The sequence below is a fragment of the Heterocephalus glaber genome, unplaced genomic scaffold, assembly GCF_053883595.1.
Source record: "Heterocephalus glaber isolate CG9 unplaced genomic scaffold, H.glaber_assembly_v1.0 deba00001504, whole genome shotgun sequence".
Taxonomy (NCBI): domain Eukaryota; kingdom Metazoa; phylum Chordata; class Mammalia; order Rodentia; family Bathyergidae; genus Heterocephalus; species Heterocephalus glaber.
In genome coordinates this window covers 59,773,566-59,796,195 of record NW_028258324.1, presented here as the reverse complement: position 1 = coordinate 59,796,195, position 22,630 = coordinate 59,773,566, and the positions used below count along the sequence as shown (strand labels likewise).

Sequence of the window (22,630 nt, the reverse complement as noted above, 5' to 3'; positions counted from 1 at the left end):
TGGTTTCCGGGGAACGGTCGCTGTCGGATTGACAGGAGGGCGGGCCGTGGGCGGAACTTCCGGCGCTGTTCAGTCAGCCGCCTTCTCCGGGCGTCTCCCCGCAACCCTTCTCAACTTGTCTCGTCCGTGACGCCGCGCCGGGAAGAGATCTGAGGGGACAGGACTCGAGGAGCGTGAGCTGCTGGTGAGGACACAGTGTGTGCATATGCTCGTGGCCCTGTTGGAGGGGAGGAACCACGGGGCCAGGGCCTCGAGGTGACAGCGAGGGGAGCGTGAAGCGCAGGCTAAAAGGCTGCTGTGACCTAGGGACAGTGACAGCGAGGGGACTGTGACCCAGGGGTAGCTGCTCCCGAGGAGTCTGTGACCCAGGAGCGGGGAGCGCGGAGAACTTGGACCCCGGGGAGCACAAAGCAGAGGCTGCAATGGGACCATGCCCGAGGCAGTGCATTTAAGGGGACCATGATCACTGGGCAGTGACTCGAAGGATGGAGCTGTAAGAGGATTTTGACTGAAGGGAACACGGGACAGCTCCTGCGAGGGAACGCGGACCGAACGGGGCTGGCGTGGAGGAGAGCGTGAAATCAGTAACAGGGTGTTGCTGGGGGCTTAGTGCGTGGAACGTGGGGCCAGTGGCCGTGAGCGGGCAGCGAAAGTGCTTTGTGGACTTAGCAGGCAGACCCGAGTTTAAACTCTGTGCATGACTTCCATAGGCTGGGACACTTAACCTCCCCAACCGAGTTAGTTTCACCAGAATGGGAAGTTTGGATTAGCATCTCCCAGACTGTAGCCTATTACTGCGTTGTGAGATCAGTTTCATGGATGGCGCCTGAAGGGTTTTTTAAAAAAATAGAAATGGAATAGGATAGAAAATTTCAGTGTGTTCACATCAGGATATTGTTTCATGAAATGTGTTTCAGTTGTGTGTATGAGGTTATGATGTAAAATGGATTTTTTACATCCTAAAATGTATGAAGTTAAACGTAGTTTTTTTAAAACACACACACAAAAAACCCAAGGCCTGAAAAACATTTGATCAGATTATTTCTGAGGGATTTTTTTCCCACAGATAAAATGTAATGATTCTATGGTTTGGAAGTACAAAGAAGCAACTGGGAAAATGAGATCTATGCCTGGGGCATAGATCTGAGTTGGGAGAGACAGAAGTTGTATTGAAATAGGGACAGTGACATTTATTGATGGAGTAGGGATTTAGGAGTTGCATTAGGAGAAAATTGTAGGAATAGACATTGAGGAGGGGGAAACTGATGTTAGGAACAAGGCTTGGGAAGGGAATTGAAGATAGAAACAAAACATTCTGCCAAGAATAAAATGGAGTAGGGAAACATGACCTTCAGATTCGGTTGAGTCTTGATTATGCAAGTATATAGAATTGCTTGTAAAAAGATACAGGGGGGCCCACGGATTTAGCTCAGTGGTTCCGCTGCCTGCCTCAAATCCACAAGGTCCTAAATTCGATCCCCGAGTACCAAAGGAAAAAAAAAGATACAGGGAATGCGATTTGTGGAGTAACAGTGGTAAACAGATAATGACCATCCATCATGGGGAAGAAAGGGGAGATAGAGGTGATGCTGGGGGTGTAAGCAGTGGTGACTGGAGAGACACATGGGAGAGGCTTTCATATATTTGGCTACCTAGCTTGTGACTTGTGCACTGGAGGCTAAGCCTGACACAATAGGAATGGTTCTACACTGTAGGTAATTCAAATGAAGTTTAGCTGCTGATTTTATTTCCTACTTCCCTTTCCTGAAGGTTGTTAGTGATGCAGTTGAAATTAACTAAATACAGTGTGTTACAGCCCAGCTGGGTGGAGGCCTGTAATCCCAGCCCTCTAGGAGGCTGAAGTAGGAGGATCAAAAGTTCAAACCCATGCTGGGCATGGTGGCACACACCTGTAATCTGAGCTCTTGGGAGGCTGAGGAAGGAGAATCATCCCCATCCCCCATATCCCCCCCCCCCCCCCGGGGTTTGAGGTCAGCCTCGGGGTTTGAGGTCAGCCTCGGCTACATAGTGAGTTCAGGGCCAGCCTGAACTACAAAGGGAGACCCTGCCTCAAAAAACCAAAAAAGAAAAAAAAAAAAAAAGTTCAAGCCCAGCCTGGGTAATTTAGCAACTTGGAGAGACCCTGTCTCAAAATAAAAATTTTAAAAGGGCTGGGGATGTTGCTCAGTGTTAAAGGCCCTGCTTTCAATTCCTAGTACTGTAAAATATAAAAAAATTAAATGTTATTGCTTCCTCCTCTCTCTTTTGAGACAGTGGCTTACTGTGTAGTTCAGGCTAGCCTTGAACTAACTGTAGCTCAGGCTGGCCTTGAACTTGAAGTGGTCCTCCTGCCTCAGCCTTAGAGACCCTGACTCTAAAAACAACAACAAAAATGTCTAATGAAAAAAGCTTGAGGTCATTTTAATTTATCACATACTCTTTAAGCTGGGCTTGGTGGCACACACCTATAATCCCAGCACTTGGGAGGCTGAGCCAGGAGGATTGCCATGCTTTCAAGGCCAGTTTGGGCTACATAATGAGTTCAAGGCCAGCCTGAATTACATAGTGAGACCTCAACAAACAAACAAACACACATTCTGTTAATCTGGTTACTTTACTGCCATCCTGACACCTACAAACTTACACACTTTGTAATGGAGGATGAGAATTCAGAAAGGTTTTGAAATGGGAATGAGTAGTGAGTAGTGGAGGACAGCCTTTGGCTAAATGCCTGCTTACATTTTTATCTAGACCAGATGTTTGTTTGACTTACATTCTGCCTAACTAAAAGGAACTACTCAAGAGTTTTTGTAGCTAACAGACTATAGAGGTGAAGACACTTAGCCTGTTACTCACTCTGGGACCCCTTTGTGTTGGCAGAATGAAATGATTCTTTTTTTTTTTTTTGGTACCAGGGATGGAACTCAGGTTCTTGTGCAGCAGGCGGCGAAACCACTGGCTAAATCCCTGGCCCGAAATGATTCTTTTTGACCTAGTCGCTTTGGACATTCTCTTTGAAAATCAATCTGCTAGCTTGATTGATAAAAATGAGCTTTATTTACCCTTTAGCCTGCTATTCACCCTTGCACGGACAGGTGGGGCTTTATTTTTCTTGGGGACTTCCTTTTTGGAAATGTAATTCCTTAAAGGAGAATGGTCTGGTCAGATAGAGCCTGGGATTCAGCAGTCCCGGGTTACTTTATGCCATGTTAACATTGACTCACTCTGTGGTCCTGGAAAGCATCACTGCTTTTTCTTGTTTTAAATTCCCCACATGCATGTAATTGAATTGTCTCTCTTTTACTCTTTGCAAACCACATTAGTAGATAGATATGTAGCAGGCTTTTTTTTTTTTTTCATCTCTTTCTTGGTAGCTCTCTTGTAATCACAGGTTGAAAGTTCTATTAGGTTGAGGCTTTCTATGTTTGGACTAGGATGACTGCCAATGAGCTAGGGGAACCCATGGATATACTGAGCTGTTAATCATATGCACAGCTGTTTGTTTGCAAACTGGTTTTGAAGTGAGGGCTGCTAAAAATAGTGACATGTGGTTTTTGCTCTATATTAGAGAACATAATGAGTAGATGATCCTCAACGGTGGTAGTTTTTTAATCTACAGAGAATTACCTTAGATGTGATTATGTTTGCTTGCTTTTTGGCTCAAGAACAAAAGTCTTAATCTTTTTTCACATCATGACCCCTTTGGCAATATGGTAGACCGTGTGTTTTTTGGAGTGAGAGAGTGTGTGTGTGTGTGTAATGCTAGGCACTAAATGTGTTTGTATAATGCTAGGCATTGAAACCAGGGCTTCATATATGCTAGGCAAACACCCTACCATCAAGCTACATCTCCAGCCCTCTTTTTAATTTTATTCTGAGACAGGGTCTCACTAAGTCGCTCAGGTGCCCAGGCTGGGTTCAAACTTGCAATCCTCCTGCCTCATCCTCCCAGAGTGCTGGGATTGCAGGCATGAGCCAACACACCTAGCTAAAAAATTCTTTAAGTGAGGGTTGGGGGCTTAGCTCAGTGGCGCCATGCCTGCCTTGAAAGGGCAAGGTCCTGAGTTCCATCCCTGGTACTGAAAAAAAATTCTTTAAGTGTATGACATAGCATTATATGTGCTTTTTATTTGCACAATAAATAATGTTTACTGTCTACCAGTAGATCTTAGAGCTATAATAATGTTAAAATGATCATAGGTTTAAACTATTTCATGGTAATTGTAGCAAGTATTTGAAACTATGATTTCTCTTGGTGGCAGAGTCTATTTGTCTACTAAATCTTTTACTGCTGTGGCTTATGTTCATAACTGAAGGAAGTGGCAAATTCATTAGAGCTTAATGAAAATAGATATATAACTTTGGGGGTCCAAATTCACAGATTTCCTGAATTCTATCATAAACTTTAAGAGACCCAAATTCCATAATCCATTCTAGGAAGAGTACTTTCTAAATATAGGGTTTGCTTACTGAATCTTCTGGCATAACAGTGACAGAGGAAACTTCTTCCAATTGTTAAGAACTGCTATAAGTGTCCCTTATGGTGTTTGGGAGTGTCTCATGGTCAGTCCCAAGTATAGGTTTTATTTGCTCCAGTGGTAACTAGGGTCTGACTCAGAGCAAGTGCCTACTCATTGTTTGTTAAGAAAGATTTCTCTGGAGAAATTGGAGGGAAAAGATCAAGTTCAAAGCTAAGATCTTAGATGTGGCAATTTACAGGCATCAAATACTGAAGGTTATTATTGAGCTCTTGCTTAAAACTAATCTTTATGTTGTGAGATTCATCTTTATATTTAGAACTCTCCAACTCAGACATCCTTTTGATTTATTCTGTATAGTGTGGTCAAATATATGGGCTAGTTACCCAAACTGTAGTACACTGTTAGAAAGTTATGGTACAATTTCTTGAAATAAGTCTAGTTTTAGAACTGTCTCCACATTATTTATTTTTTATTTTTTGATTCAGAGTCTTGCTTTGTTGTGCAAGCTGGCCTTGAATTCACTATGTAGCCCAGGCTGGCTTTGAACTGGTGGTGGTCCTCCTGCCTCAGCCTCCTGAGTGCTGGGATTAGTGTACGCCACCACGCCCATCATGCCCCCACTTTAGATTACATAGATCTAGGTAACATTTGCCACCAAATTATTGTTAAAGCTGGTCTTGTCTTCATTTAAGATATGAATTGGTAACCTTTTCTTTAGAAAAAAAATTTTATTGTGAGATGATATACTTAACATGAAATTTACCATCTTTTTTTTGTGGGTTTTTTTGTTTGTTTGTTTTGTTTTTGGTACCAGGATCGAACTCGGGTCCTTGCACTTGCACAGCAGGCGGCGAAACCACTGAGCTAAATCCCTGGCCCATGAAATTTACCATCTTAACCATTTTTTCACAGTGGAGATAAATTTGGTTTTTAAATTTTTTTAGTACATGTTTGCAGTACATAATGATTATATTCATTGTGAGGAATTGGTACATGTATACAACATACATTAATTCTTTTTACGTCCCCTCTCCCTCTGTCTTAGTTACTTTTCTTGTTGCTGAGACAAAATACCCAACACCCAAAATTATAGGAAGAAAGGTTTACTTAGCTTATAGTTTGTAGAGGTTTGAGTTCATAGTCAGCTGGCTCTAAGGCAGGGTGGCATGGCCGAAGGGCATCACAGAGGAAGAACAGTTCATGGCAGGGCGAAGACAGGAAAAGCAAGCAAACGATAAGCCTCTTTCTGTCTTGTATATCTTATGCAGGCTACCTGCCCTAGTTCGCGTGTAGCACTCACACCTAATCCTAGCCGGAGCTATGCCAAACCAGTGGACTGATTTAGTAATCATACATGCTTGATTCCAGCGCTACACGCTCCAGATCCAGCCACCTCTGAACCCCTCCCATCAGTGCATGAGGCTTTGGGGGACATCTAGACACAAGCCACGACACCCTCCCTCCATTTCTTGGCCTCCTCATTGCAGAGGATCGTGCTCCTGTTTGCTGTTACCTATCTTTTATTTTGCTCTTTAAGTTATTTATACTTTGGGTTTCTCAGGAAGTTGGTAAACTATTTTTATGGGGGGGAAGGGCAGGGTCTTGCTATGTATTGCAGGCTGGCCTTAAACTATGTATCCTAAGCTGGCTTGAACTCACAGTGATCCTCCTGTGTCAGTCTCTGCAGTGTTGGGATTACAAGCATACACCACCATAGTTGGCTGGTAAACTTTAGTAAAGGGCTAGATGGTACATATTTTATTTTATTAATTAATTTATTATTCTTTCTTTTTTTTTTTTTTTTTTTGAGACAGGATCTCTCTGTATAGTTTAGGCTGGCCTTGAACTCACTGTGTAGCCCAGGCTGGCCTCAAACTCCTGGTGATCGATCCTCCTGCCTCGGCCTCCTGGGCTCTGGGATTACAGGTGTGCACCACCACACCTGGCTTGGATGGTACATGTTTTAGACTTTGCAGGTCATACAGTCTTTTTTGTTGTTGTTGTTTGTTTGTTTTTTGGTACTGGGGATCGAACTCAGGACATTGTGCTTTCGAGGCAGGTGGCAGAACCACTGAGCTAAATCCCCAGCCCAGGTCATACAGTCTTTGTTGTAACTACTCAGCTCCGCTGCTGTAGCACAGAAGAAGCCTCAGACAATGCATTAATGAATGAGCATGGCTGTGTTCCAATAAAACTTTAATTACAGAAACTGGCAGAGGGTCGTCTATGGCCTGCCAGCTGTAGTTTGCTGACCCCCAATCCAGGATGTCTGCAGATTCTTGAATCCGCCCTTGGGTCAGCCATATCCTCCCTCAAGCTTCAAAGGACTCTCCATTGGGGCCATGAGATGCCTATGTTACCTGCAGAAACACCTGAATGTACAGCCACAACAGGTTGATGAATGCCCAGAGTATTTGATGTACCTCTTAGAATTTACAGACCCCCTTATTAAGCACTGTCATGAGAAGCAGGTAGAGATCTACGGGTGAAGTGTGCTTGCTCACACAGAGTTGGAACCAGAACCTCAGCATGGAGTTTTCCTGAGAAAGATGATGCAGACCCAGAGCGGGGAGAAGCAGGAACATCATGCACAGGAAAAATTCATCTCTCTTCCTTTTTCACAGTTCCCTGTAGTAATCAGTCAAGTCTGAATTGTAATTTTGCAATTTGGAAGCATATATGTGATTTAGAATTGCTGCCATTTCGGTTGTTAGCATAGTGTAGGAAAGAGTCCACCTCCTCTTTTGCTGGTGCTTGCTAGATGAACTAGCAGGAGGGAAGTAGAATAGAAGGGATGGGCTGTGATTCCCTAAAACTGTGCCTACAGGCACCTCTTGTCTTTAAGACACAGATGCGTGTGTGCTGGCACACTTGGTTGGGTCTGTCCTTAGATCTCACTGCTACCCCGCCTACACACACACACACACACACACTCACACACATTACACTTCACCAGTGAAGTTGAAGGCATCTATTGAAACACTGAAGAACAAGACGAGCAGTGTGTACTGGGAGATGAATCAGCAGAAATGAAGCCAGGTTTGGAAATCTGGGTAAAATATCAGGCATGGATACTATGTTCTGTATCAGGCATGGATACTATATTGCACTTGGGAGACATTTGTGGGCTCGGGCTGGGCAGTGGTGGTGGTGGGGCCATTGATGTCTGTATTTAGAATCTGCTCAAAAGGAGAATTTCAGTGACGAAGGTAAGGTGACTTTAGAGGATGAGTAGGCAGCAGTGTTAGAAGATGGGGCCTTCTACATGCTGTATCCTGGTTGTCAGTCCCTGGATTCCACCTTGGTTATAGCTGGTGATGAGCTTTTCTACAGGATAAAGCACTAAGGAAACAGGAAATGTTGGCTCACTCCAGTAGAGCTCATGAGGTCCGTTCTGTGTTCCATCTGCCACAGCTTGCTCTGTGACTTATTCTTGCTCAAGGAATGTGGGTGCAGTGACTGAAAGCTAGGCTCCACCTGCAAGGCTCTAGGTCATCCCTGCCCTGTTCTGACCTATTGCATTGGCTAGGAGGAGAGGCCATTATTTCCTAGCCCCGTTTCCTGCTGGACAGTGCAGCTCATGTGCATGTGTGCGCTTGTGTTTTCCTCTCTTGAATGTAGCGATTTAAAGCCACCCCCTCTTCCAGGACTGTCACTATACCTGTACTTGAATGGTAGGAATTGATTACAAAGGTGCAATTATCATAAACAGTCTTAGCAGTATCATCCTTTATTGTTGAAAATACTTGGATCATCACTGAGCAATTGTGAATGTTGTAAAGGTGTGGTTTTAGGTACAGCTAAGTTTTAGTCTAACAAAAAGCCATGATGATTTTAGGATACACTTACTATCCCTGGTATATTCTCATCCTCCCATGTACCTTTTTTCTACAGTATCTCAGTAGCTAAGCTGGTGTGTTCTTGTGGCATTTATTGAAACATTAGGGAATATTAGGGGGGTTGTTTTCATTACTTTAAGCAATAATTACTAAATTATTCTTCATGCTTTGGTGGTTCATAAGTTTAGTAAATGTGAGTGAAGATGAGGATAGTCTAAGAGGATCAGTGAAAAATGAAAAGAACTTGACATCTAGAAAGCACACATTTAAGCATGAGTAGTTCTAAAGGAAAGGTGTGAGGCTTAATCTCGGTAACTTCTAAATTGCAGGGTGTCATTGTTGTGGGATGCCTGTGCTATCCTTTGGATCTTAAATGACCCTCGATGGCTCACATGGTGAAAGCTTGGTCTCAGCTTGTGGTGCCATTGGGAAATGCAGGAACCTTTAAGAGGTGGGGCCTAGTGGGGGGAGTGGTTGCTCACTGGTGGAGCAACCCCTCCAGGGGACAGTAGGACCCTGTCCCTTCCTCTCTCCCTGCTTCCCAGCTCAGTGAGGGGAGCAGGCTTGCTGTGCCACATGCTCCCATGATAATGTACCGTGTTGCCCGGGGGCCAAGAGGCCATGGACTGAACCCTCTGAAACTGAGCAGAATGAACCTTTCCTCCTCTGAGTTGTTTATCGCATGCATTTTGTCAGTGATGGAAAGCTGGCCAACAGTCTGTGAATAAGGTGTTCTCTATCTCCCAAGAAAGCGGATAAGACAAGCCAGGCATGGTGGCACACGCCTGTAATCCCAGCACTTGGGAGGCTGAGACAGGAGGATTGCTGTGAGTTTGAGGCCAGCCTGGGCAATGTAGTGAGTTCAAGGCCAGTTTGAACTGGAACTACATGGCAAGATCCTATCTCCAAAAAACAAAACAACAAAACCAGCAGGAATAAATGTATAATCTTCGGGCAAATAAGTATATAGATAAAGGATAGGGGAAGTTTAGCTTGAGTAGTTCATATACAAAAGTCATAGAGGTTTTAAGTAACATGCTTAATTTAAACCACCAGTGATTTCTCAAAAGACTAGTGTAACCTTGAACTTCTTTGGTGGGAGCCCAGGAATAAATATCTCAGCTAGGTAAACTATGACCTGCATTCAAAGGGTAGGTCAAAATAAATGTCACAAAGTCCTAGTACTTAATTTTTTTGTTTTTTTTTTGTGTGAGCCCAGGATCAAACTCAGGACCTTGCGTTTGTGAGGCAGGCAGCGGCATCACTGAGCTAAATCCCCGGCTCTCTAGTACTTAATTTTTAACAGATTCCTTCTCTAGTGTATTTATAAGACTATTATTGTAGAATGATTATTCTATGTACTATGTCACTTACTCATTCAAAAAATATGTTCATATTCATGATGTACAAGGGCCTGGGAAGCATAGCCATGACCCTGCTTTCGAGAATCTCCCATTATAGCAGAGTTCATACAATCCTCAAGGTTTGTTTTGGCTTCCAAGATTGTAAGAAATGCTTCACAAATTGGAAATTAAACAAGGGACTGCTATAGGCAGGCAGATTGACAGCACTGGAAATGATGTTTGAAAGCTATGGAAGAATCAGAAATGACAGAAAGCTTAACATGCCTTGAAAGCTCAGCCTTAGGTAACTGGGAAGCATAGAGTTCTAGAGCTGTAAAGAAAAGGTAACTGCTCATGAAAGCAGTGTGGCACATTTTAGAAGTATTGCATCCACATTGAAAGTTTTTGTTCTTAAAGGTATTTGAATAAATTCAATCTAAAGCAGATCATTCCTCATCGTTTGGAGATATTTCAGCTTTTAGCATGCAATATTCATAAGAGGAGAAAGTCTTACTGTACTGTGCTTCTGTGTTAGACCAATTAGAGATCATTATTTCTGCTTCTAGGAACGCAGTTTAAGAAGAATATGTAGCCGGAAGTGGCGGTGCATGTCTGTATTCCTAGCACTGAGGGAGGATGAGGCAGAACAATTACAAGTCCTGCCAGGGTTACGTAGTGAGACCCCGTCTCAAAATAAAAAGAGCCGGGAAACGAATAACTTTCAGTGTGGGTTTGCAGTGCCATGGATTGAATGTAGGACCTTGCATGTGCTAAGCCACTGAGTGACATCTTGAGCCCTAAGAACTTTTTACAGCTTTTGTATTTACATAATGTTAGCCTCCTTATTACAGTGGGCTTCTCCTGATACAAAGACCTTTCTATGCCTAAAAATGTTTAAATGTACTCTTTTTTCTTTTGTTTTGTATTTGTTACCGGGGATCGAATTCAGGTCCTTGCGCTTGCGCAGCAGGTGGCGAAACCACTGAGCTAAATCCCTGGCTAAATGTACTTTTTTAGTTATTAGCCAGTTCTAAGATGCTACAAGCCAAGCTTTTTCAGCCAAATCTCAAGGTAATTTTTTTTTTTGTACCGGGGCTCGAATTCGGGACCTTGTGCTTGTGAGGCAGGTGCGGGGAACCACTGAGCTAAATCCCTGGGTCTCTCAAGGTAATTTTCAATAATCTGAGACTATTGATAATACTTTCAGATTAAAAACATCTGAAATATCTTGGATAGTTTTTAGAAATGCTAATGATAGTTGACTGTCTTTCAGCTTTGAAACATACAACTGTTCTCTTACCTGTTCATTTCTCATAAAAATATGTTATCTAGAACAAGGATGTTGGATCAGGTCCAGTTTCAAGCATTCTTCTTTGGCTTTGAGGCACTTCTTTCTAGTCTTGTTTTTTCTTGCCGCCCACGGTTTCTCAGATCCAGTGCTGACTGACTTTTCTCAGTAGGTTCTTTGAGCAGATCGTTGTATGAAACATTTCCCAAGCAGAGTTTGTTTATAAAGCAAGCAGTGCAGCTGTGGTTGTATGGGGCGAGGAGAGAGTGGTGGTGAAAGCCGACTCCCAATCTCACTCTGGGTATGGTAGTAAATTGACCTCTCTCTGTGCAGTTACAGACACTCCTTTATTCCGGTCTCATCTCTGAAGTAGGTCACAAAGTGCTCTTACTCATTTGAGCTTTTTCTGTAGCACAGTGCTATCCCTAGTGAAAACCTTGAGGTAACTCAGCCCCTCTCAGATGACTCTCATTCCTAAAAAGGATTCTTTTAGGGCCAGGGATTTAGCTCAGTGGCACTGCACCTGCCTCGCAGGTGGAAGGTCCTGAGTTTGATCCCCGGTACCAGAAAAAAAAAAAACGGTTCTCATATGTTTAGTTAAAATCTTGGGCTCTGTATCAACCAGCAATCCCTTTTCTGTGCCTGGATGTTCACAGAATCAGTCTCTGCTCTGTCCAAGGCGACACACATGCACATATTTAGAGTAGTATCAGGTACTTTCTTGAATACCATTTTATTATGTTATTGTATTGTAATGATATATTGATGTTTACTGAAGTGCACTGACTAAATTTGATTCCTATCTTGACCATTTGCTAGCTGAGTGACCTTCTATGCCTGTTTCCTGATCTATAAAATAGTTACAAAAATAATCACCTATGTCTAAGGTTGAAAGCTTTAAATATATTATATATATATAGTTGTACAGGGGATTGAACCCAGTGCCTTTGCACTGAGCTACATCTCAGCCTTTTAATTTTTTTTTGTTTTTGAGACAGAATCTCACTGAATTGCTAAGTTGCTGTCTTAGTTACTCGTCTTGTTGCTGAGACAAAATACCAGACACCCAAAGTTAAAGAAGGAAAGGTTTATTTAGCTCATGGTTTGTAGAGGTTTCAGTCCATAATCAGCTGGCTCCACGGCAGGGCAGCATGGTAGACAGGCATTGCAGAGAAGAAACAGTTCATGGCAGCCAGAAGGCAGCAAAGCAACAAGGGAGGACCACAGCTCTTTCTTATCCAGACTACTCAGGGTGGGTAGCACTCGTAGCCTTAATCCTAGTGGCCTTGAGCCTAGCATTGCATCATGAATCAGTCCGAGGGTCACACACTCTAGATCCAGCCACCTCTGGATCATACCTATGACCGGATGAGGTTTTGGGAGTACATCTAAACATAAGCCATAATAGTTGCTCAGACTGTGCTCAAACTTTTAATCCTCATGCCTCAGCCTCCCAGAATGCTGGAATTATAGGTGTGTCACTCTGTAATATGACTCTGTGTGTCACTCTGTGACTGCCCAGCTGAAAGCTTTAATAATTTTGAAGTGCTTTTGGCATACAGTTGTTATCCAAAAAACAATGATTCTTTTATTTACTTATATATTTATTTTTGGTACTAGAGATTGAACCCATTTATGTACTGAGCTACATCTTCAGCCCACTTTTTATTTTTTATTTTGAGACAGGGTTTCACTGGGCTGCAGAGTTGTCTAGGCTAGGCTGAAACTTGAGATCCTCCTGTTTCAGCCTCTCAGAGTGCTGAGATTATAGGCCTGTGCCACCAGACCTGGCTGAAACAGTGATTCTTAAGTGGGATAGAGGAAGGGATGGAGGAGATGGAGCATGTTTCACAACACTTTTTCCATTCAGTGTGTTTTTATATACTAGTTGCTACAGTTTGGATGTTGTTTGAGTGTGCCCCTCAGCGGTCCATGTATTGAAATTTAGTCCCCATTCAGAGTACTGGGGATGGAAACAACCTGTGGCGTTTACAAGTAGGGGTTTAGGATTAAATAAAGTTATCAGATGGCATCTCCATGATTGAATACTGCTGGCTTTATAAGAAAAGAGACTAGAACCTGTACACATATCGACATGTGAACACACACACACACCTGTCTCCTGCCATGTGACACCCTGCACTGACTCTGCTAGCAAGATGGGCCTCGAACTGTGAACTAAAAGAGCCTCTTTTCTTTATTCAGTTACCCGTACTTAGCTATTTCATTATAATAACACAAAATGGACTGATACAGAAAATTGGTACCAAGGAGTGGGGTTGTTCCTGAAACTATAACTGAAAATGTGGAGGCAGCTTTAGAACTGTCCTGAGCACAGGTTGTGAGAGTTTGGAGGGCAGGCTAGAAAGACGGCATGTGGTAAGGGGCACATTGCAGCAGTTCTGTGGGGCTCAGGTGACAGGAGACAGGGAACTACGGCTCAGAGGAGATGAGGATCTATTAGAAGTTGGATCAGTGGCTGCACTTGATACCCTGTGGCAGAGAACTTGGCTGTGTTGTGTCTGTGTCCTCAGACTTCACGGAGATCAAAATTCTGAATGATGGGCTAATTTATTTGGTGGAAGAGTTTTTTTTTTTTTGGTACCAGGGATTGATTGAACTTGGGTCCTTGCGCTTGCGCAGCAGGTGGCAAAACCACTGAGCTGAATCCCTGGCCCCAGTGGAAGAGATTTTAAACAACAAAGCAGTCAGGCTGCAGCATGGGCTTTATTGGCCACTTTTACTTAGATGTGGTGAGCTATGAGAGGAAAAGAAAGCAGAGTGGGAAGATATGGAGAATGTATGCAGCCTGGCAAAGAAAGGAGCAAAGAAAGATGACACAAGGATGCAGAGAAGCTGCTTGCTGAAGAGACCGACGCTGGCCTGCAACTGGAAAAAGGCCTGGGGGTGTCTCAGCAGTCTGTGACACTGCTCCTCCAGGACCAGCCCAGAGACTTCAGAACATACGGGTTCAGCAGGGGCCTTGGAATTCACTTCCCTGCCTGCACCTTTTGTGGCTGCATCTGTGGTTCTAGCAGGGTCAGGCACAGCTTGTACCTTCATGTCTGTGAGCTGAGCTTGCAGAGTGTAGGAATGCAAGGGATCTGGGGTCATGGCGGCTTGGACCTGGATTGAAAGGGAAGCTGGGAGGCAGTTTGCCACAGGGTGGGGGCACCTGCAGAGTCCCCGATGGGACAGTGCCTGGTGCAGCCAGGGGAGCTGAGCTGCAGCAGGGCCTCCAGAAAGGCACAACCACCTACTGTGAGTGGTGCCTGCAGGAAAGCTTCGGGCAGCAGGCAGAACCAGCCCCAAAGAGTAGCCACGTGGCCTGCAAATAGCAAGGGTGGGGCCGCCCAGGCCACCTTTGCCAGTGTGCTGAGGATGCTGGCCTTGGATTTCAGATGCAATGTCTGCCCTGCTGGGTTTTGGTTTTGCTGTGGGCCTATTACTCCTCTCCACTTCCCTCTAGCTCCCATTTGGAATAGGCATATTTATCCTCTCCCTGACCCACCATTGTATCTTGAGAGTAAGAGTTGTTTTTAATTTTCCAGGGCACAAAACTGGAAAGGGTCACCATGAGCCTCGATGAGACTTTGCCTTTTGAGTGATAATAGAACTCATTTAGACCTTGGAGCTATGGGGATGGAGCTAGAGCACTGTGCATTGTGATGTGGTATGAATACGGCTCGATGTGTCTGGAACCTTCTTGTGTGGTAACTGTTACGATCATTCCTGAGCAACCATAGCTGTTTTCCCTGGATAGTTTCCCAGCAGACCATAAATACATAAAACCATTTGTCATATGTGGGGCTTTACAATTGGACCCTGGCTTCAGGGATGCACCTGACTCCTTTTTTTTTTGGTACTGGGGATCTAACTCGGGACCTTGCAATTGCAAGGGAGGTGTCGGAATCACTGAGCTAAATCCCCAGCCCTTAACTCTTTGATATTATCTTTTTTGTTTTGTTTTCTGGTTCTTTGAGACAGGGTCTTGCTATGTAGTTCGAGTTCAGGCTGGCCTTGAACTCACTAAGTAACCAAGGCTGGCCTTGAACTCACAGCAATCCTCCTGGCTCAGCTTCCTGAGTACTGGGATTACAGGCACTGGCGTAGGGCCCAACTTCTTAATCACTGCACTGTGCTAACAGTGTAAGATGAAAGAATTTCTCATTTCTCAGATTGAAGCAAGTTGCTGAGAAATACCCTCTGCCTCTGCCTTTAAGTTAGAAGTGTTTATATAAAGGATGGAGAGATTTTGTTAAAGAATGCACATATTCAACTGAGATGCAGGGAGAATATTAGTTATTTAACGGGGGGGGGGGGTGTTTGTAACATGTTAACAATAATAATGTTGCCTTGAATTTTTCTCTGAATTTTACTCTTTGTTTTGTTTTGTTTTGTTGGTACAGGGGATAGAACTTGGGACCTTGCGCTTGCAAGGCAGGCGAGGGAACCACTGAGCTAAATCCCCAGCCCTGAATTTTACTTTTTTTAAAAAAATTTTTTTTTGGCTTTTGTGAGAAAAGATCCCATTATATAGTTCAGGCTGGCCTTGAACTTCAGCCTCAGCCTCCTGAGTGCTGGGATTACAGGTGTGTGCCACCACTCCCTGAGGTGAATTTTACTTTAGCCTTGAATAGTCATTCTTTCCCTTGCCCCACTGTGATATTTTAAAATGTTTCCATTTATATTCTTTTAAAGAAATATATAGCAAAACATTTATTGGTACATTTCAGGCATACATATTGATAACACTCGTCATAGGGAATTTGCACCTGTACATGATACATCCTGCCTCTTTTTCCCATGCCTCTCCCAAGCCCCTTCCCCTCCCTATGTACAAAAGCTTTGTTTCCATTTTTTCGTTCTATTTTCACTTTTTTTCCTTATCCCTTCCTTCCTTCCTCCCTCCTCCTTTGTTCCTCTTCCTATTTGAACATTTTCTTCCCATTTCCCAATGTCTATTATACATTTTAGTCCTCATTTCCACTTTCACTTTCTCACACCAGAGAAACAATGTGGCATTTAAACATGTGTGTCTGATTTATTTCAGTGAAGAGTATGGTCTCAAGGTCCATCCATTTAGCTATAAATATCTGAAGCTCATCCTTCTTTATGGAGTAGTACTCCATTGTATTAAAAAACAAACGTATCTTCTTTATCCATTTGTCAGTTGAAGGACATTTGAGTTGTTTCCAAGATTTAGCTATTACAAATGGTGCCACTATAAACATGGGTGTGTATATATTGCTGTGGTGTGAGCTTTTTTCTGGTACCTGGGATCAAACTCGGGTCCTTGCACTTGTGAGGCAGGCGGCAGAACCACTGAGCTAAATCCCTGGCCCAGTGCTTTTCTTTCAGGAAGATACCAAGAAGGAGAATAGCTGGGTCAAATGGAACCTGTAGTTTTAGTTTTTTGAGAAATCTTCACACCGATTTCCACAGTGGTTGCACCAGTCTGCACTCCCACCAACAGTAGAGAAGGGTTCCTTTTTCCCCACAACCTTGCCAGCATTTATTATTGGATTTCTTGATAGAAGCCATTCAGTTATTATTCTTTGTGTAATTTTTTTCAATTTAGTGGGATAGAAGCTATGTCACAGGATCTAGAGGCCTTACCTATTGCTTGACTTTAAAGTGTCTTTGATAGACACTGGCAGTTTTTAATCTGGAGGAGAAAGCCTTTGTTTCTTTCTGATATGATGATGTTGACCGTGTAGCTGGCTGGCTAAAATGAGTCAATGACAGAATGGTGCAGAGCTTGAAGAAGTAAGCAGTTCAAAAGCAAAGTTTATGTCATATATATTTTACCACAATGTAAAACAAAAAACCAAGCAGAGTTGAAGTGGGGAGGGAGAAATGGATGACAGAGTGGCATAAGAATTCTTGAGCATGGTTCATTATCTTAATTTTGATTTCTTTGCAGGTACATAAATGTGTAAAAACTGACAAACATACTTTAAATATCTATAGTTTATTGCATGCCAATTATACTTCAATAAAACTGTAAAAATGTAACCCGCACCCCCCCCCCCCAGCAGATAAGCACTTCCAAGAAGTTCCTATAAATGTGTCTTTGGGTATACATACGTTTCTGTTTAGCATGAGGGGTTGTTTTGTTTTGTTTGGGTTTTTTGGCTTTTGAGACAGGGTCTCACTGTGTATTCCAGGCTGGCCTTGACTCCCTATGTAGCTCAAGGTGGCCTCAAACTTGTGGCAATCCTCCAGCCTCAGCCTTCCAAGTGCTGGGATTACAGACATGAGATGCCATGCCTGTCTCATGCATGAGGGATTTTAACTTGAAGTTATGGGAAATAATTGGTTAAAATATGATATTAAGCTGAGTATGGTGGTACACGCCTATAATCCCAGCACTCTGAGGCAGGAGGATTGCAAGTTCAAGCCCAGCCTGGGCACTTCAACAATTTAGTGAGACCCTGTAAAAAAGGCTGTAGATGTAGCTCAGTGTGAAGGCTCTTGTTTCCAGCCCCAGTGCAAAAAAAGAAAGAAAGAAAAAAATTTGCCCCTTGATTTATTACAGCAACCTTAAAACTCTTTTCTTTTATGAATGAAAGCTATAGATGCCTTTAAAATATAACCTATTTGTAATGTAGAAGAGGGAGGAGCACAGTTAAAAGAATTCTTTATTGCCCAAGTTGAAAGCTTATCAGGAAATCTTACAAAACTGTCCAGTAGGAAGACCTGTCGAGCTGCCTGATTGGTAATCTCTGAACCAGGTCAGTAGCCATGTCCATGGGTTTTGTTTTTGTTTTTTTTTCCTGATTGGTTGTCGGATATTTTCACTTTTAAATTGCCATGACCTTTTATTCCACTATTTAGTTAGGCCTGGCCTAAACCTGCAAAAACCTCACGCTCTTGATAGAAGGAAGCAGCAGTATTGAAGAGCCAACTTCTTTTTAAAAATCTTGGACCTCTGAGAGACAGAAAAGAAGAATAGTGGTAAAAAAAGAATAGTAGTGGTAAGGACTTTAGAATTAAAGAAGGCTGAATTTAAAGCCTGGATTTCTCCCTTACTACTAGCTGTGTGATCTCTTGGGTAGGTTGCTTACCCCTCTGCTCCTTAATTTTCTCATTTATAAATTGGATTAATGATATCTTCTCTGATTATGAGGGTAATGTATCCAAAAGGAATAGCACAGACCCCCAGCATATCATAAATATTCAAAGAAATGATGGTATTACTTGGTGTGGCTGAGGCAGGAGGATCACCATGAGTTCGAGGCCAGTCTGGGCTACATAGTGAGTTCAAGTCAGCCTGAACTACGCAGTGAGATTGTCTCAAAAAAGAAAAGAAAAAATGGTAGTATTATAACTCTTGGTATAATTATCTTGCTTCTTGGAGTATATGTAGTATGTACACTGATTCAAAGAAATAAGAAGGAAAGTAAATCAGATTCTAAGGACCCCAAGAGACAATCTCATGTGAAGGCCTGTCTGTGCAGGAAATTGTAACAAAGTAGTTCAAAATTAAACTTTTTAGCTGGGGATTTAGCTCAGTGGTTCCTCCGCCTGCCTTGTAAGCGCAAGGTCCAGTACCAAAAAAAAAAAAATTAACCTTTTTATTTTTAATAAAAAAGATAAAGCCTATAGAAAAGTTGCAAGAATATACCCCTTTTGCTCCATCTAGATTCATACATTGATAATATTTTGCCATATTTACCTTTTTTTCTTTCATTTCCAGTGCAGAGGATTGAGCACAGGGCCTCTTGCATGGTAGGCAAGTGAGCTACCACTGAGCTACAGCTCCGATGAGAATACAGTGCCTCACTTGCTTTACCTTCTTCTATATGTAATGTTTTCTTCCTCTCTCTCCTCCTCTCCTTTCACCTAGGGTAAGGTATAAAACTTATGATCCTGTATCCCAAGATACTTAAATACAGTATGTATCTCCTAAAAACAAGGACAGTCTTTTATGTAATGGTGTAGCTATCAAATTCCGGAAGTTGTTTTTTTTTTTTTTGGTACCAGGGATCGAACTCGGGACCTTGTGCTTGCAAGGCAGGTGGAGGAACCACTGAGCTAAATCCCTGGCCCTAATTCAGGAAGTTTAACATTAATGCATGTTATTATCTGATACACAGTACCTATTCAAATTTTGCTGATATCCTAATAACTATCATTTATTATAATTGCTCCCCCAGTCTAGAATCATATATTACATAAATTACCACCCCTTTACTGTCTTGTAACCTGGAAGTCTCTCAGCCTTTCATTGTTTTTCATGACTGACTTTTTTTGGAGCCTACAGGCACCTTATAGAAATCCCCATAATTGGGGTTTGTTTGCTTGTTTCCTTGCAAATTGATGCAGTTACACATTTTGGGGGGGTAATATAGCCTCAGTGCCTCACCTCAGGAGGTGTTATTGGTGATTTTGCTGTTCTGCTTTAAATCTAGTTGCCCACCCCCAGCTTCATGTGCCCCATAGGTGGGGTTCTGGGGTGATTGGACTATGAGGGGTTACAGCTGACTTGCTGTTAAGAGGTGGGGTGTGGTCACTGGGGGCGTGGCCTGCAGGGTTTGTCTCCCTTTTCAGCTCCTCCCATGTCTGTCTACTTCCTGGCTGCCATGAGGTGAGCAGTTTTCATCTCCCATTCCCTTGTGCCATGCTGTCCTGCCCTAGAGCCAGCCAAATTGTGAGCCAAAATAAACCTCTCTGCCTTTAAATTGCAGATGTCAGGTATTGTGTTTCAGCGATTAGAAAGTGACTAAGACATTTGCTAAGAGATTTTTTACCCCCCTATCAAGCTGACTCTTTTCTCCCAGTAATTAATAAGTAATCTATGGGTAGATACTTTGAAACTGTGTAAATATCTTGTTCCATTGCAAGCTTTCACCCAAGGGTTTGGAAATCTAAAGAGAGTATTTTTATGTGAAACTTTTTTAAGGTGGGGCTCTGGGAGTGGTTTCCTTGGCTTGATTATATATAGGCTCTTTGAAAAAATAGTTTGCACTTGCATTTTATTTTATTTCAAATTGGCAAATAATTGTATATATTAATTACACCATGTATATTTTAATATGTTTAAATTATGGAATGATTAAGTCCAATAAATTAACAAATCTGTCACCTCATACTTTTTTGGTGGTAGAAGTATTTAAAATATACTTTATCAGCAATTTTGAAATATACAGTGCTTTTTTGGGGATACCAGGAATTGAACTCAGTGCCTTGCACTTGCGAGGCAGGCGAGATGCCACTGAGCTAAATCCCCAACCCTCCAGTGCTTATTTATTATGGTCACCTTTTATAGATCTTACATGGAAGTGAGATCTTGCGGTGTTTGTCTCTCTGTGCGAGGCTTATTTCACCTAGATAATGTCCTCCGGGTTCAGTTTGTACTTTACAATGATGAGATAGTGACCTGTGCACAGTAAGTACTCATAGATATGACTGATATGCTTGATGCCAAGTTGCACTAATTTTTATTTTTTGGTACCAGGGATCGAACTCGGGTCCTTGTGCTTGCACAGCAGGCGGTGAAACCACTGAGCTAAATCCCTGGCCCTGCACTTTTCTCATAGTGGTTTTTGTCCCCTTATCCCAAGAAGAATCGAGCAGCTACTTACAGCAGAGTCCCGTGATAGGCAGATCAGAGCTGGTCACTGAGGGGACCCATTAGACACTGTTAGTCAGCCTCTCAGACCAGTGACCTCAAGTCCTGGGCTCTGGATGTTTTCCAAGAATAATAACAGTAGTGAAGAAAAGCTGTGGTCATCACCACTGGGAGAACTGAGTGTTTTGTCTTCTGTCTTCTGTATTCATTCACCTTTGGAATGAAAGGGAGTTTCTGGGTGGTGTCCACGTTTCACTGTAGACTAGTTTTTTTTTCTAATGTCAGCCTAATACTTACCCATGACTCATGGGGTGTTACCTTCATTCAGTCTTCAAGATTCAGGTCAGGTTTCTTGTAAACCTTGTCATTTTGCCACGTTGTATGTAGCTGGAGGAAAGAAAGGGAAGCACAGTGCAGTTGAACAGACGATTGTCTCCTTCAAGAGGGCTTAGAGGCAGTGAGGCTGTGTGGAAAGCTCTCTTTCTGTCTAGCATTTGTTTTCCGCTTCTGCTTTGAGGATTTTTCACTGGACCATTATTTTAGGCAGAGATTATAGTTACTCCTGGAGCTTCCTCTATTCCCGATTTCTGGGTGATGCCTAACATTTCTTCATTATCAAGAAATTAAGGTGGGCGTGGTGGCGCAACAAAAAACAAAAACCTGTGCAAATTATATTACCTAAAAAACCCCCAAATATTCCTGCAGGGGATGGAGAGGTAGCACAAGCCAGGATCTAAACCAGAAGCATCAGATATTGCAAATTGTCCTGTGATGGCTAGTTGCTAGAAGCGCTCTGCTAAGAGAGATAGTAGAAATGAGTTTTCCTTGAGGGAAAGAGAAGCCTAGGTGGAGGTTTTAATAGCTGAGAACTCTAGAACAGCTTGAGGTGCCAAGATTATGAAAGATGAAGAGGAGATAGGTATTGAAAAAAGAAGGGCAAAACATTTGCAAGATACACTATGCCAGTCAACAGTTTCCCTATAGAGCTAACTGGTGAAGTGGTCTTTGAAATCTGGAGGACATTTAGAGTTAAGAAATCCATGCTTTTGTTAAACCGGAACTTGGTAAAAGCCATCTGGTTATACAACTCTTCCTTTGTCCTAGTCCTACCTTCTGCATTGCCTTGCGCCTGCCACACCTTTAGGTGTCGGAGATGCTGAGGGGTAGTGGTAAAGCATGTCAGGTGGAACATCCCTAACCCCCCAGAAAGCTTCAGATTTCAGAGCATTTTGGATTTCAAATTTTCCTAAGGTTGCTCAACTGGTAAAGACTGCAAATATTCCAAAGTCCAAAAGACTGAGAGAGGCCACCTCTGATCCCAAGTATTTCAGATAAGGATCCTCAACCTAGTAGCTGTTTTCTCAGCCAGCTTATTCTGATCTTTTACATACAGTCAAGATAGGAAAGCAGCAGTATGTAGGCTGCAGCATTAGGAGGAAGAACTTCTAAGGTTGGGTGGTTAATAGTGGCCATTGTTCTGCGTGGAGGCATTTCTGTGTTGCTGCAAGAGCCTGTGTTTGGGGAAGCTTTTTTGTTGTTGCCACATGCCATTGTCTCATCTCAGTGAAGTGTGAGCTGTGGAACTGAGGTTTTGCAGAGTGTATTCATGTCTTGAAAATCCCACTTTCTCTGAGCAGTTAAAAGAAGATGGATGCACAGAGCTCAGCCAGAGTCAACTCAAGGAAGAGGAGAAAAGAGGGCCTGGGACCGAATGGGGCGACGGAGAAAGACGGGATTCCCTCCAAAGTGCAGCGCTGTGCAGTGGTGAGGAGACATGGGATTTCTTCTCGCACCCTTAACCTGGAAGGGGAGGAGAGAAACGGGTGTAACAGGTGTTACCAGTCTTCTTAAATAGTGGGGAGATGCCAGGTGTGGGGGTGCACACCTGTAATCCCAGCACTTAGGAGGCCGAAGCAGGACAATCACCACAAGTTCGAAGCCAGCCTGAGCTACACAGTGAGTTCAGGGCCAACTTGAACTACAAAGCAAGACCCTGTCTCAAAAAAACCAAAAAAAAGGGGCCAGGGATTTAGCTCAGAGGCGCTGCACCTGCCTTGCAATAAAAAGGTCCTGAGTTTGATCCCTGGTACCAAAAAAAAAGT

General features: G+C 42.9%; 1 protein-coding gene across 3 annotated transcripts in view; it reads left to right on the top strand.

Moving 5' to 3' along the window:
• The window catches only part of Pcyt1a (phosphate cytidylyltransferase 1A, choline), a 57,622-nt gene that overhangs the window by 8,610 nt on the left and 26,382 nt on the right, over positions 1-22,630 (top strand). Inside the window, exons 1-2 of one of the 3 annotated variants that reach the window (XM_004834692.3) lie at positions 28-184; positions 22,166-22,292. In XM_004834692.3, coding sequence (XP_004834749.1) covers positions 22,176-22,292 — 117 coding nt within the window. In that variant the 5' untranslated portion in view covers positions 28-184; positions 22,166-22,175. Of the gene's footprint in view, positions 1-27; positions 185-212; positions 494-22,165; positions 22,293-22,630 lie in introns of those variants that run through there. The other 2 variants (XM_021254964.2, XM_087186647.1) reach the window with 2 other exon arrangements.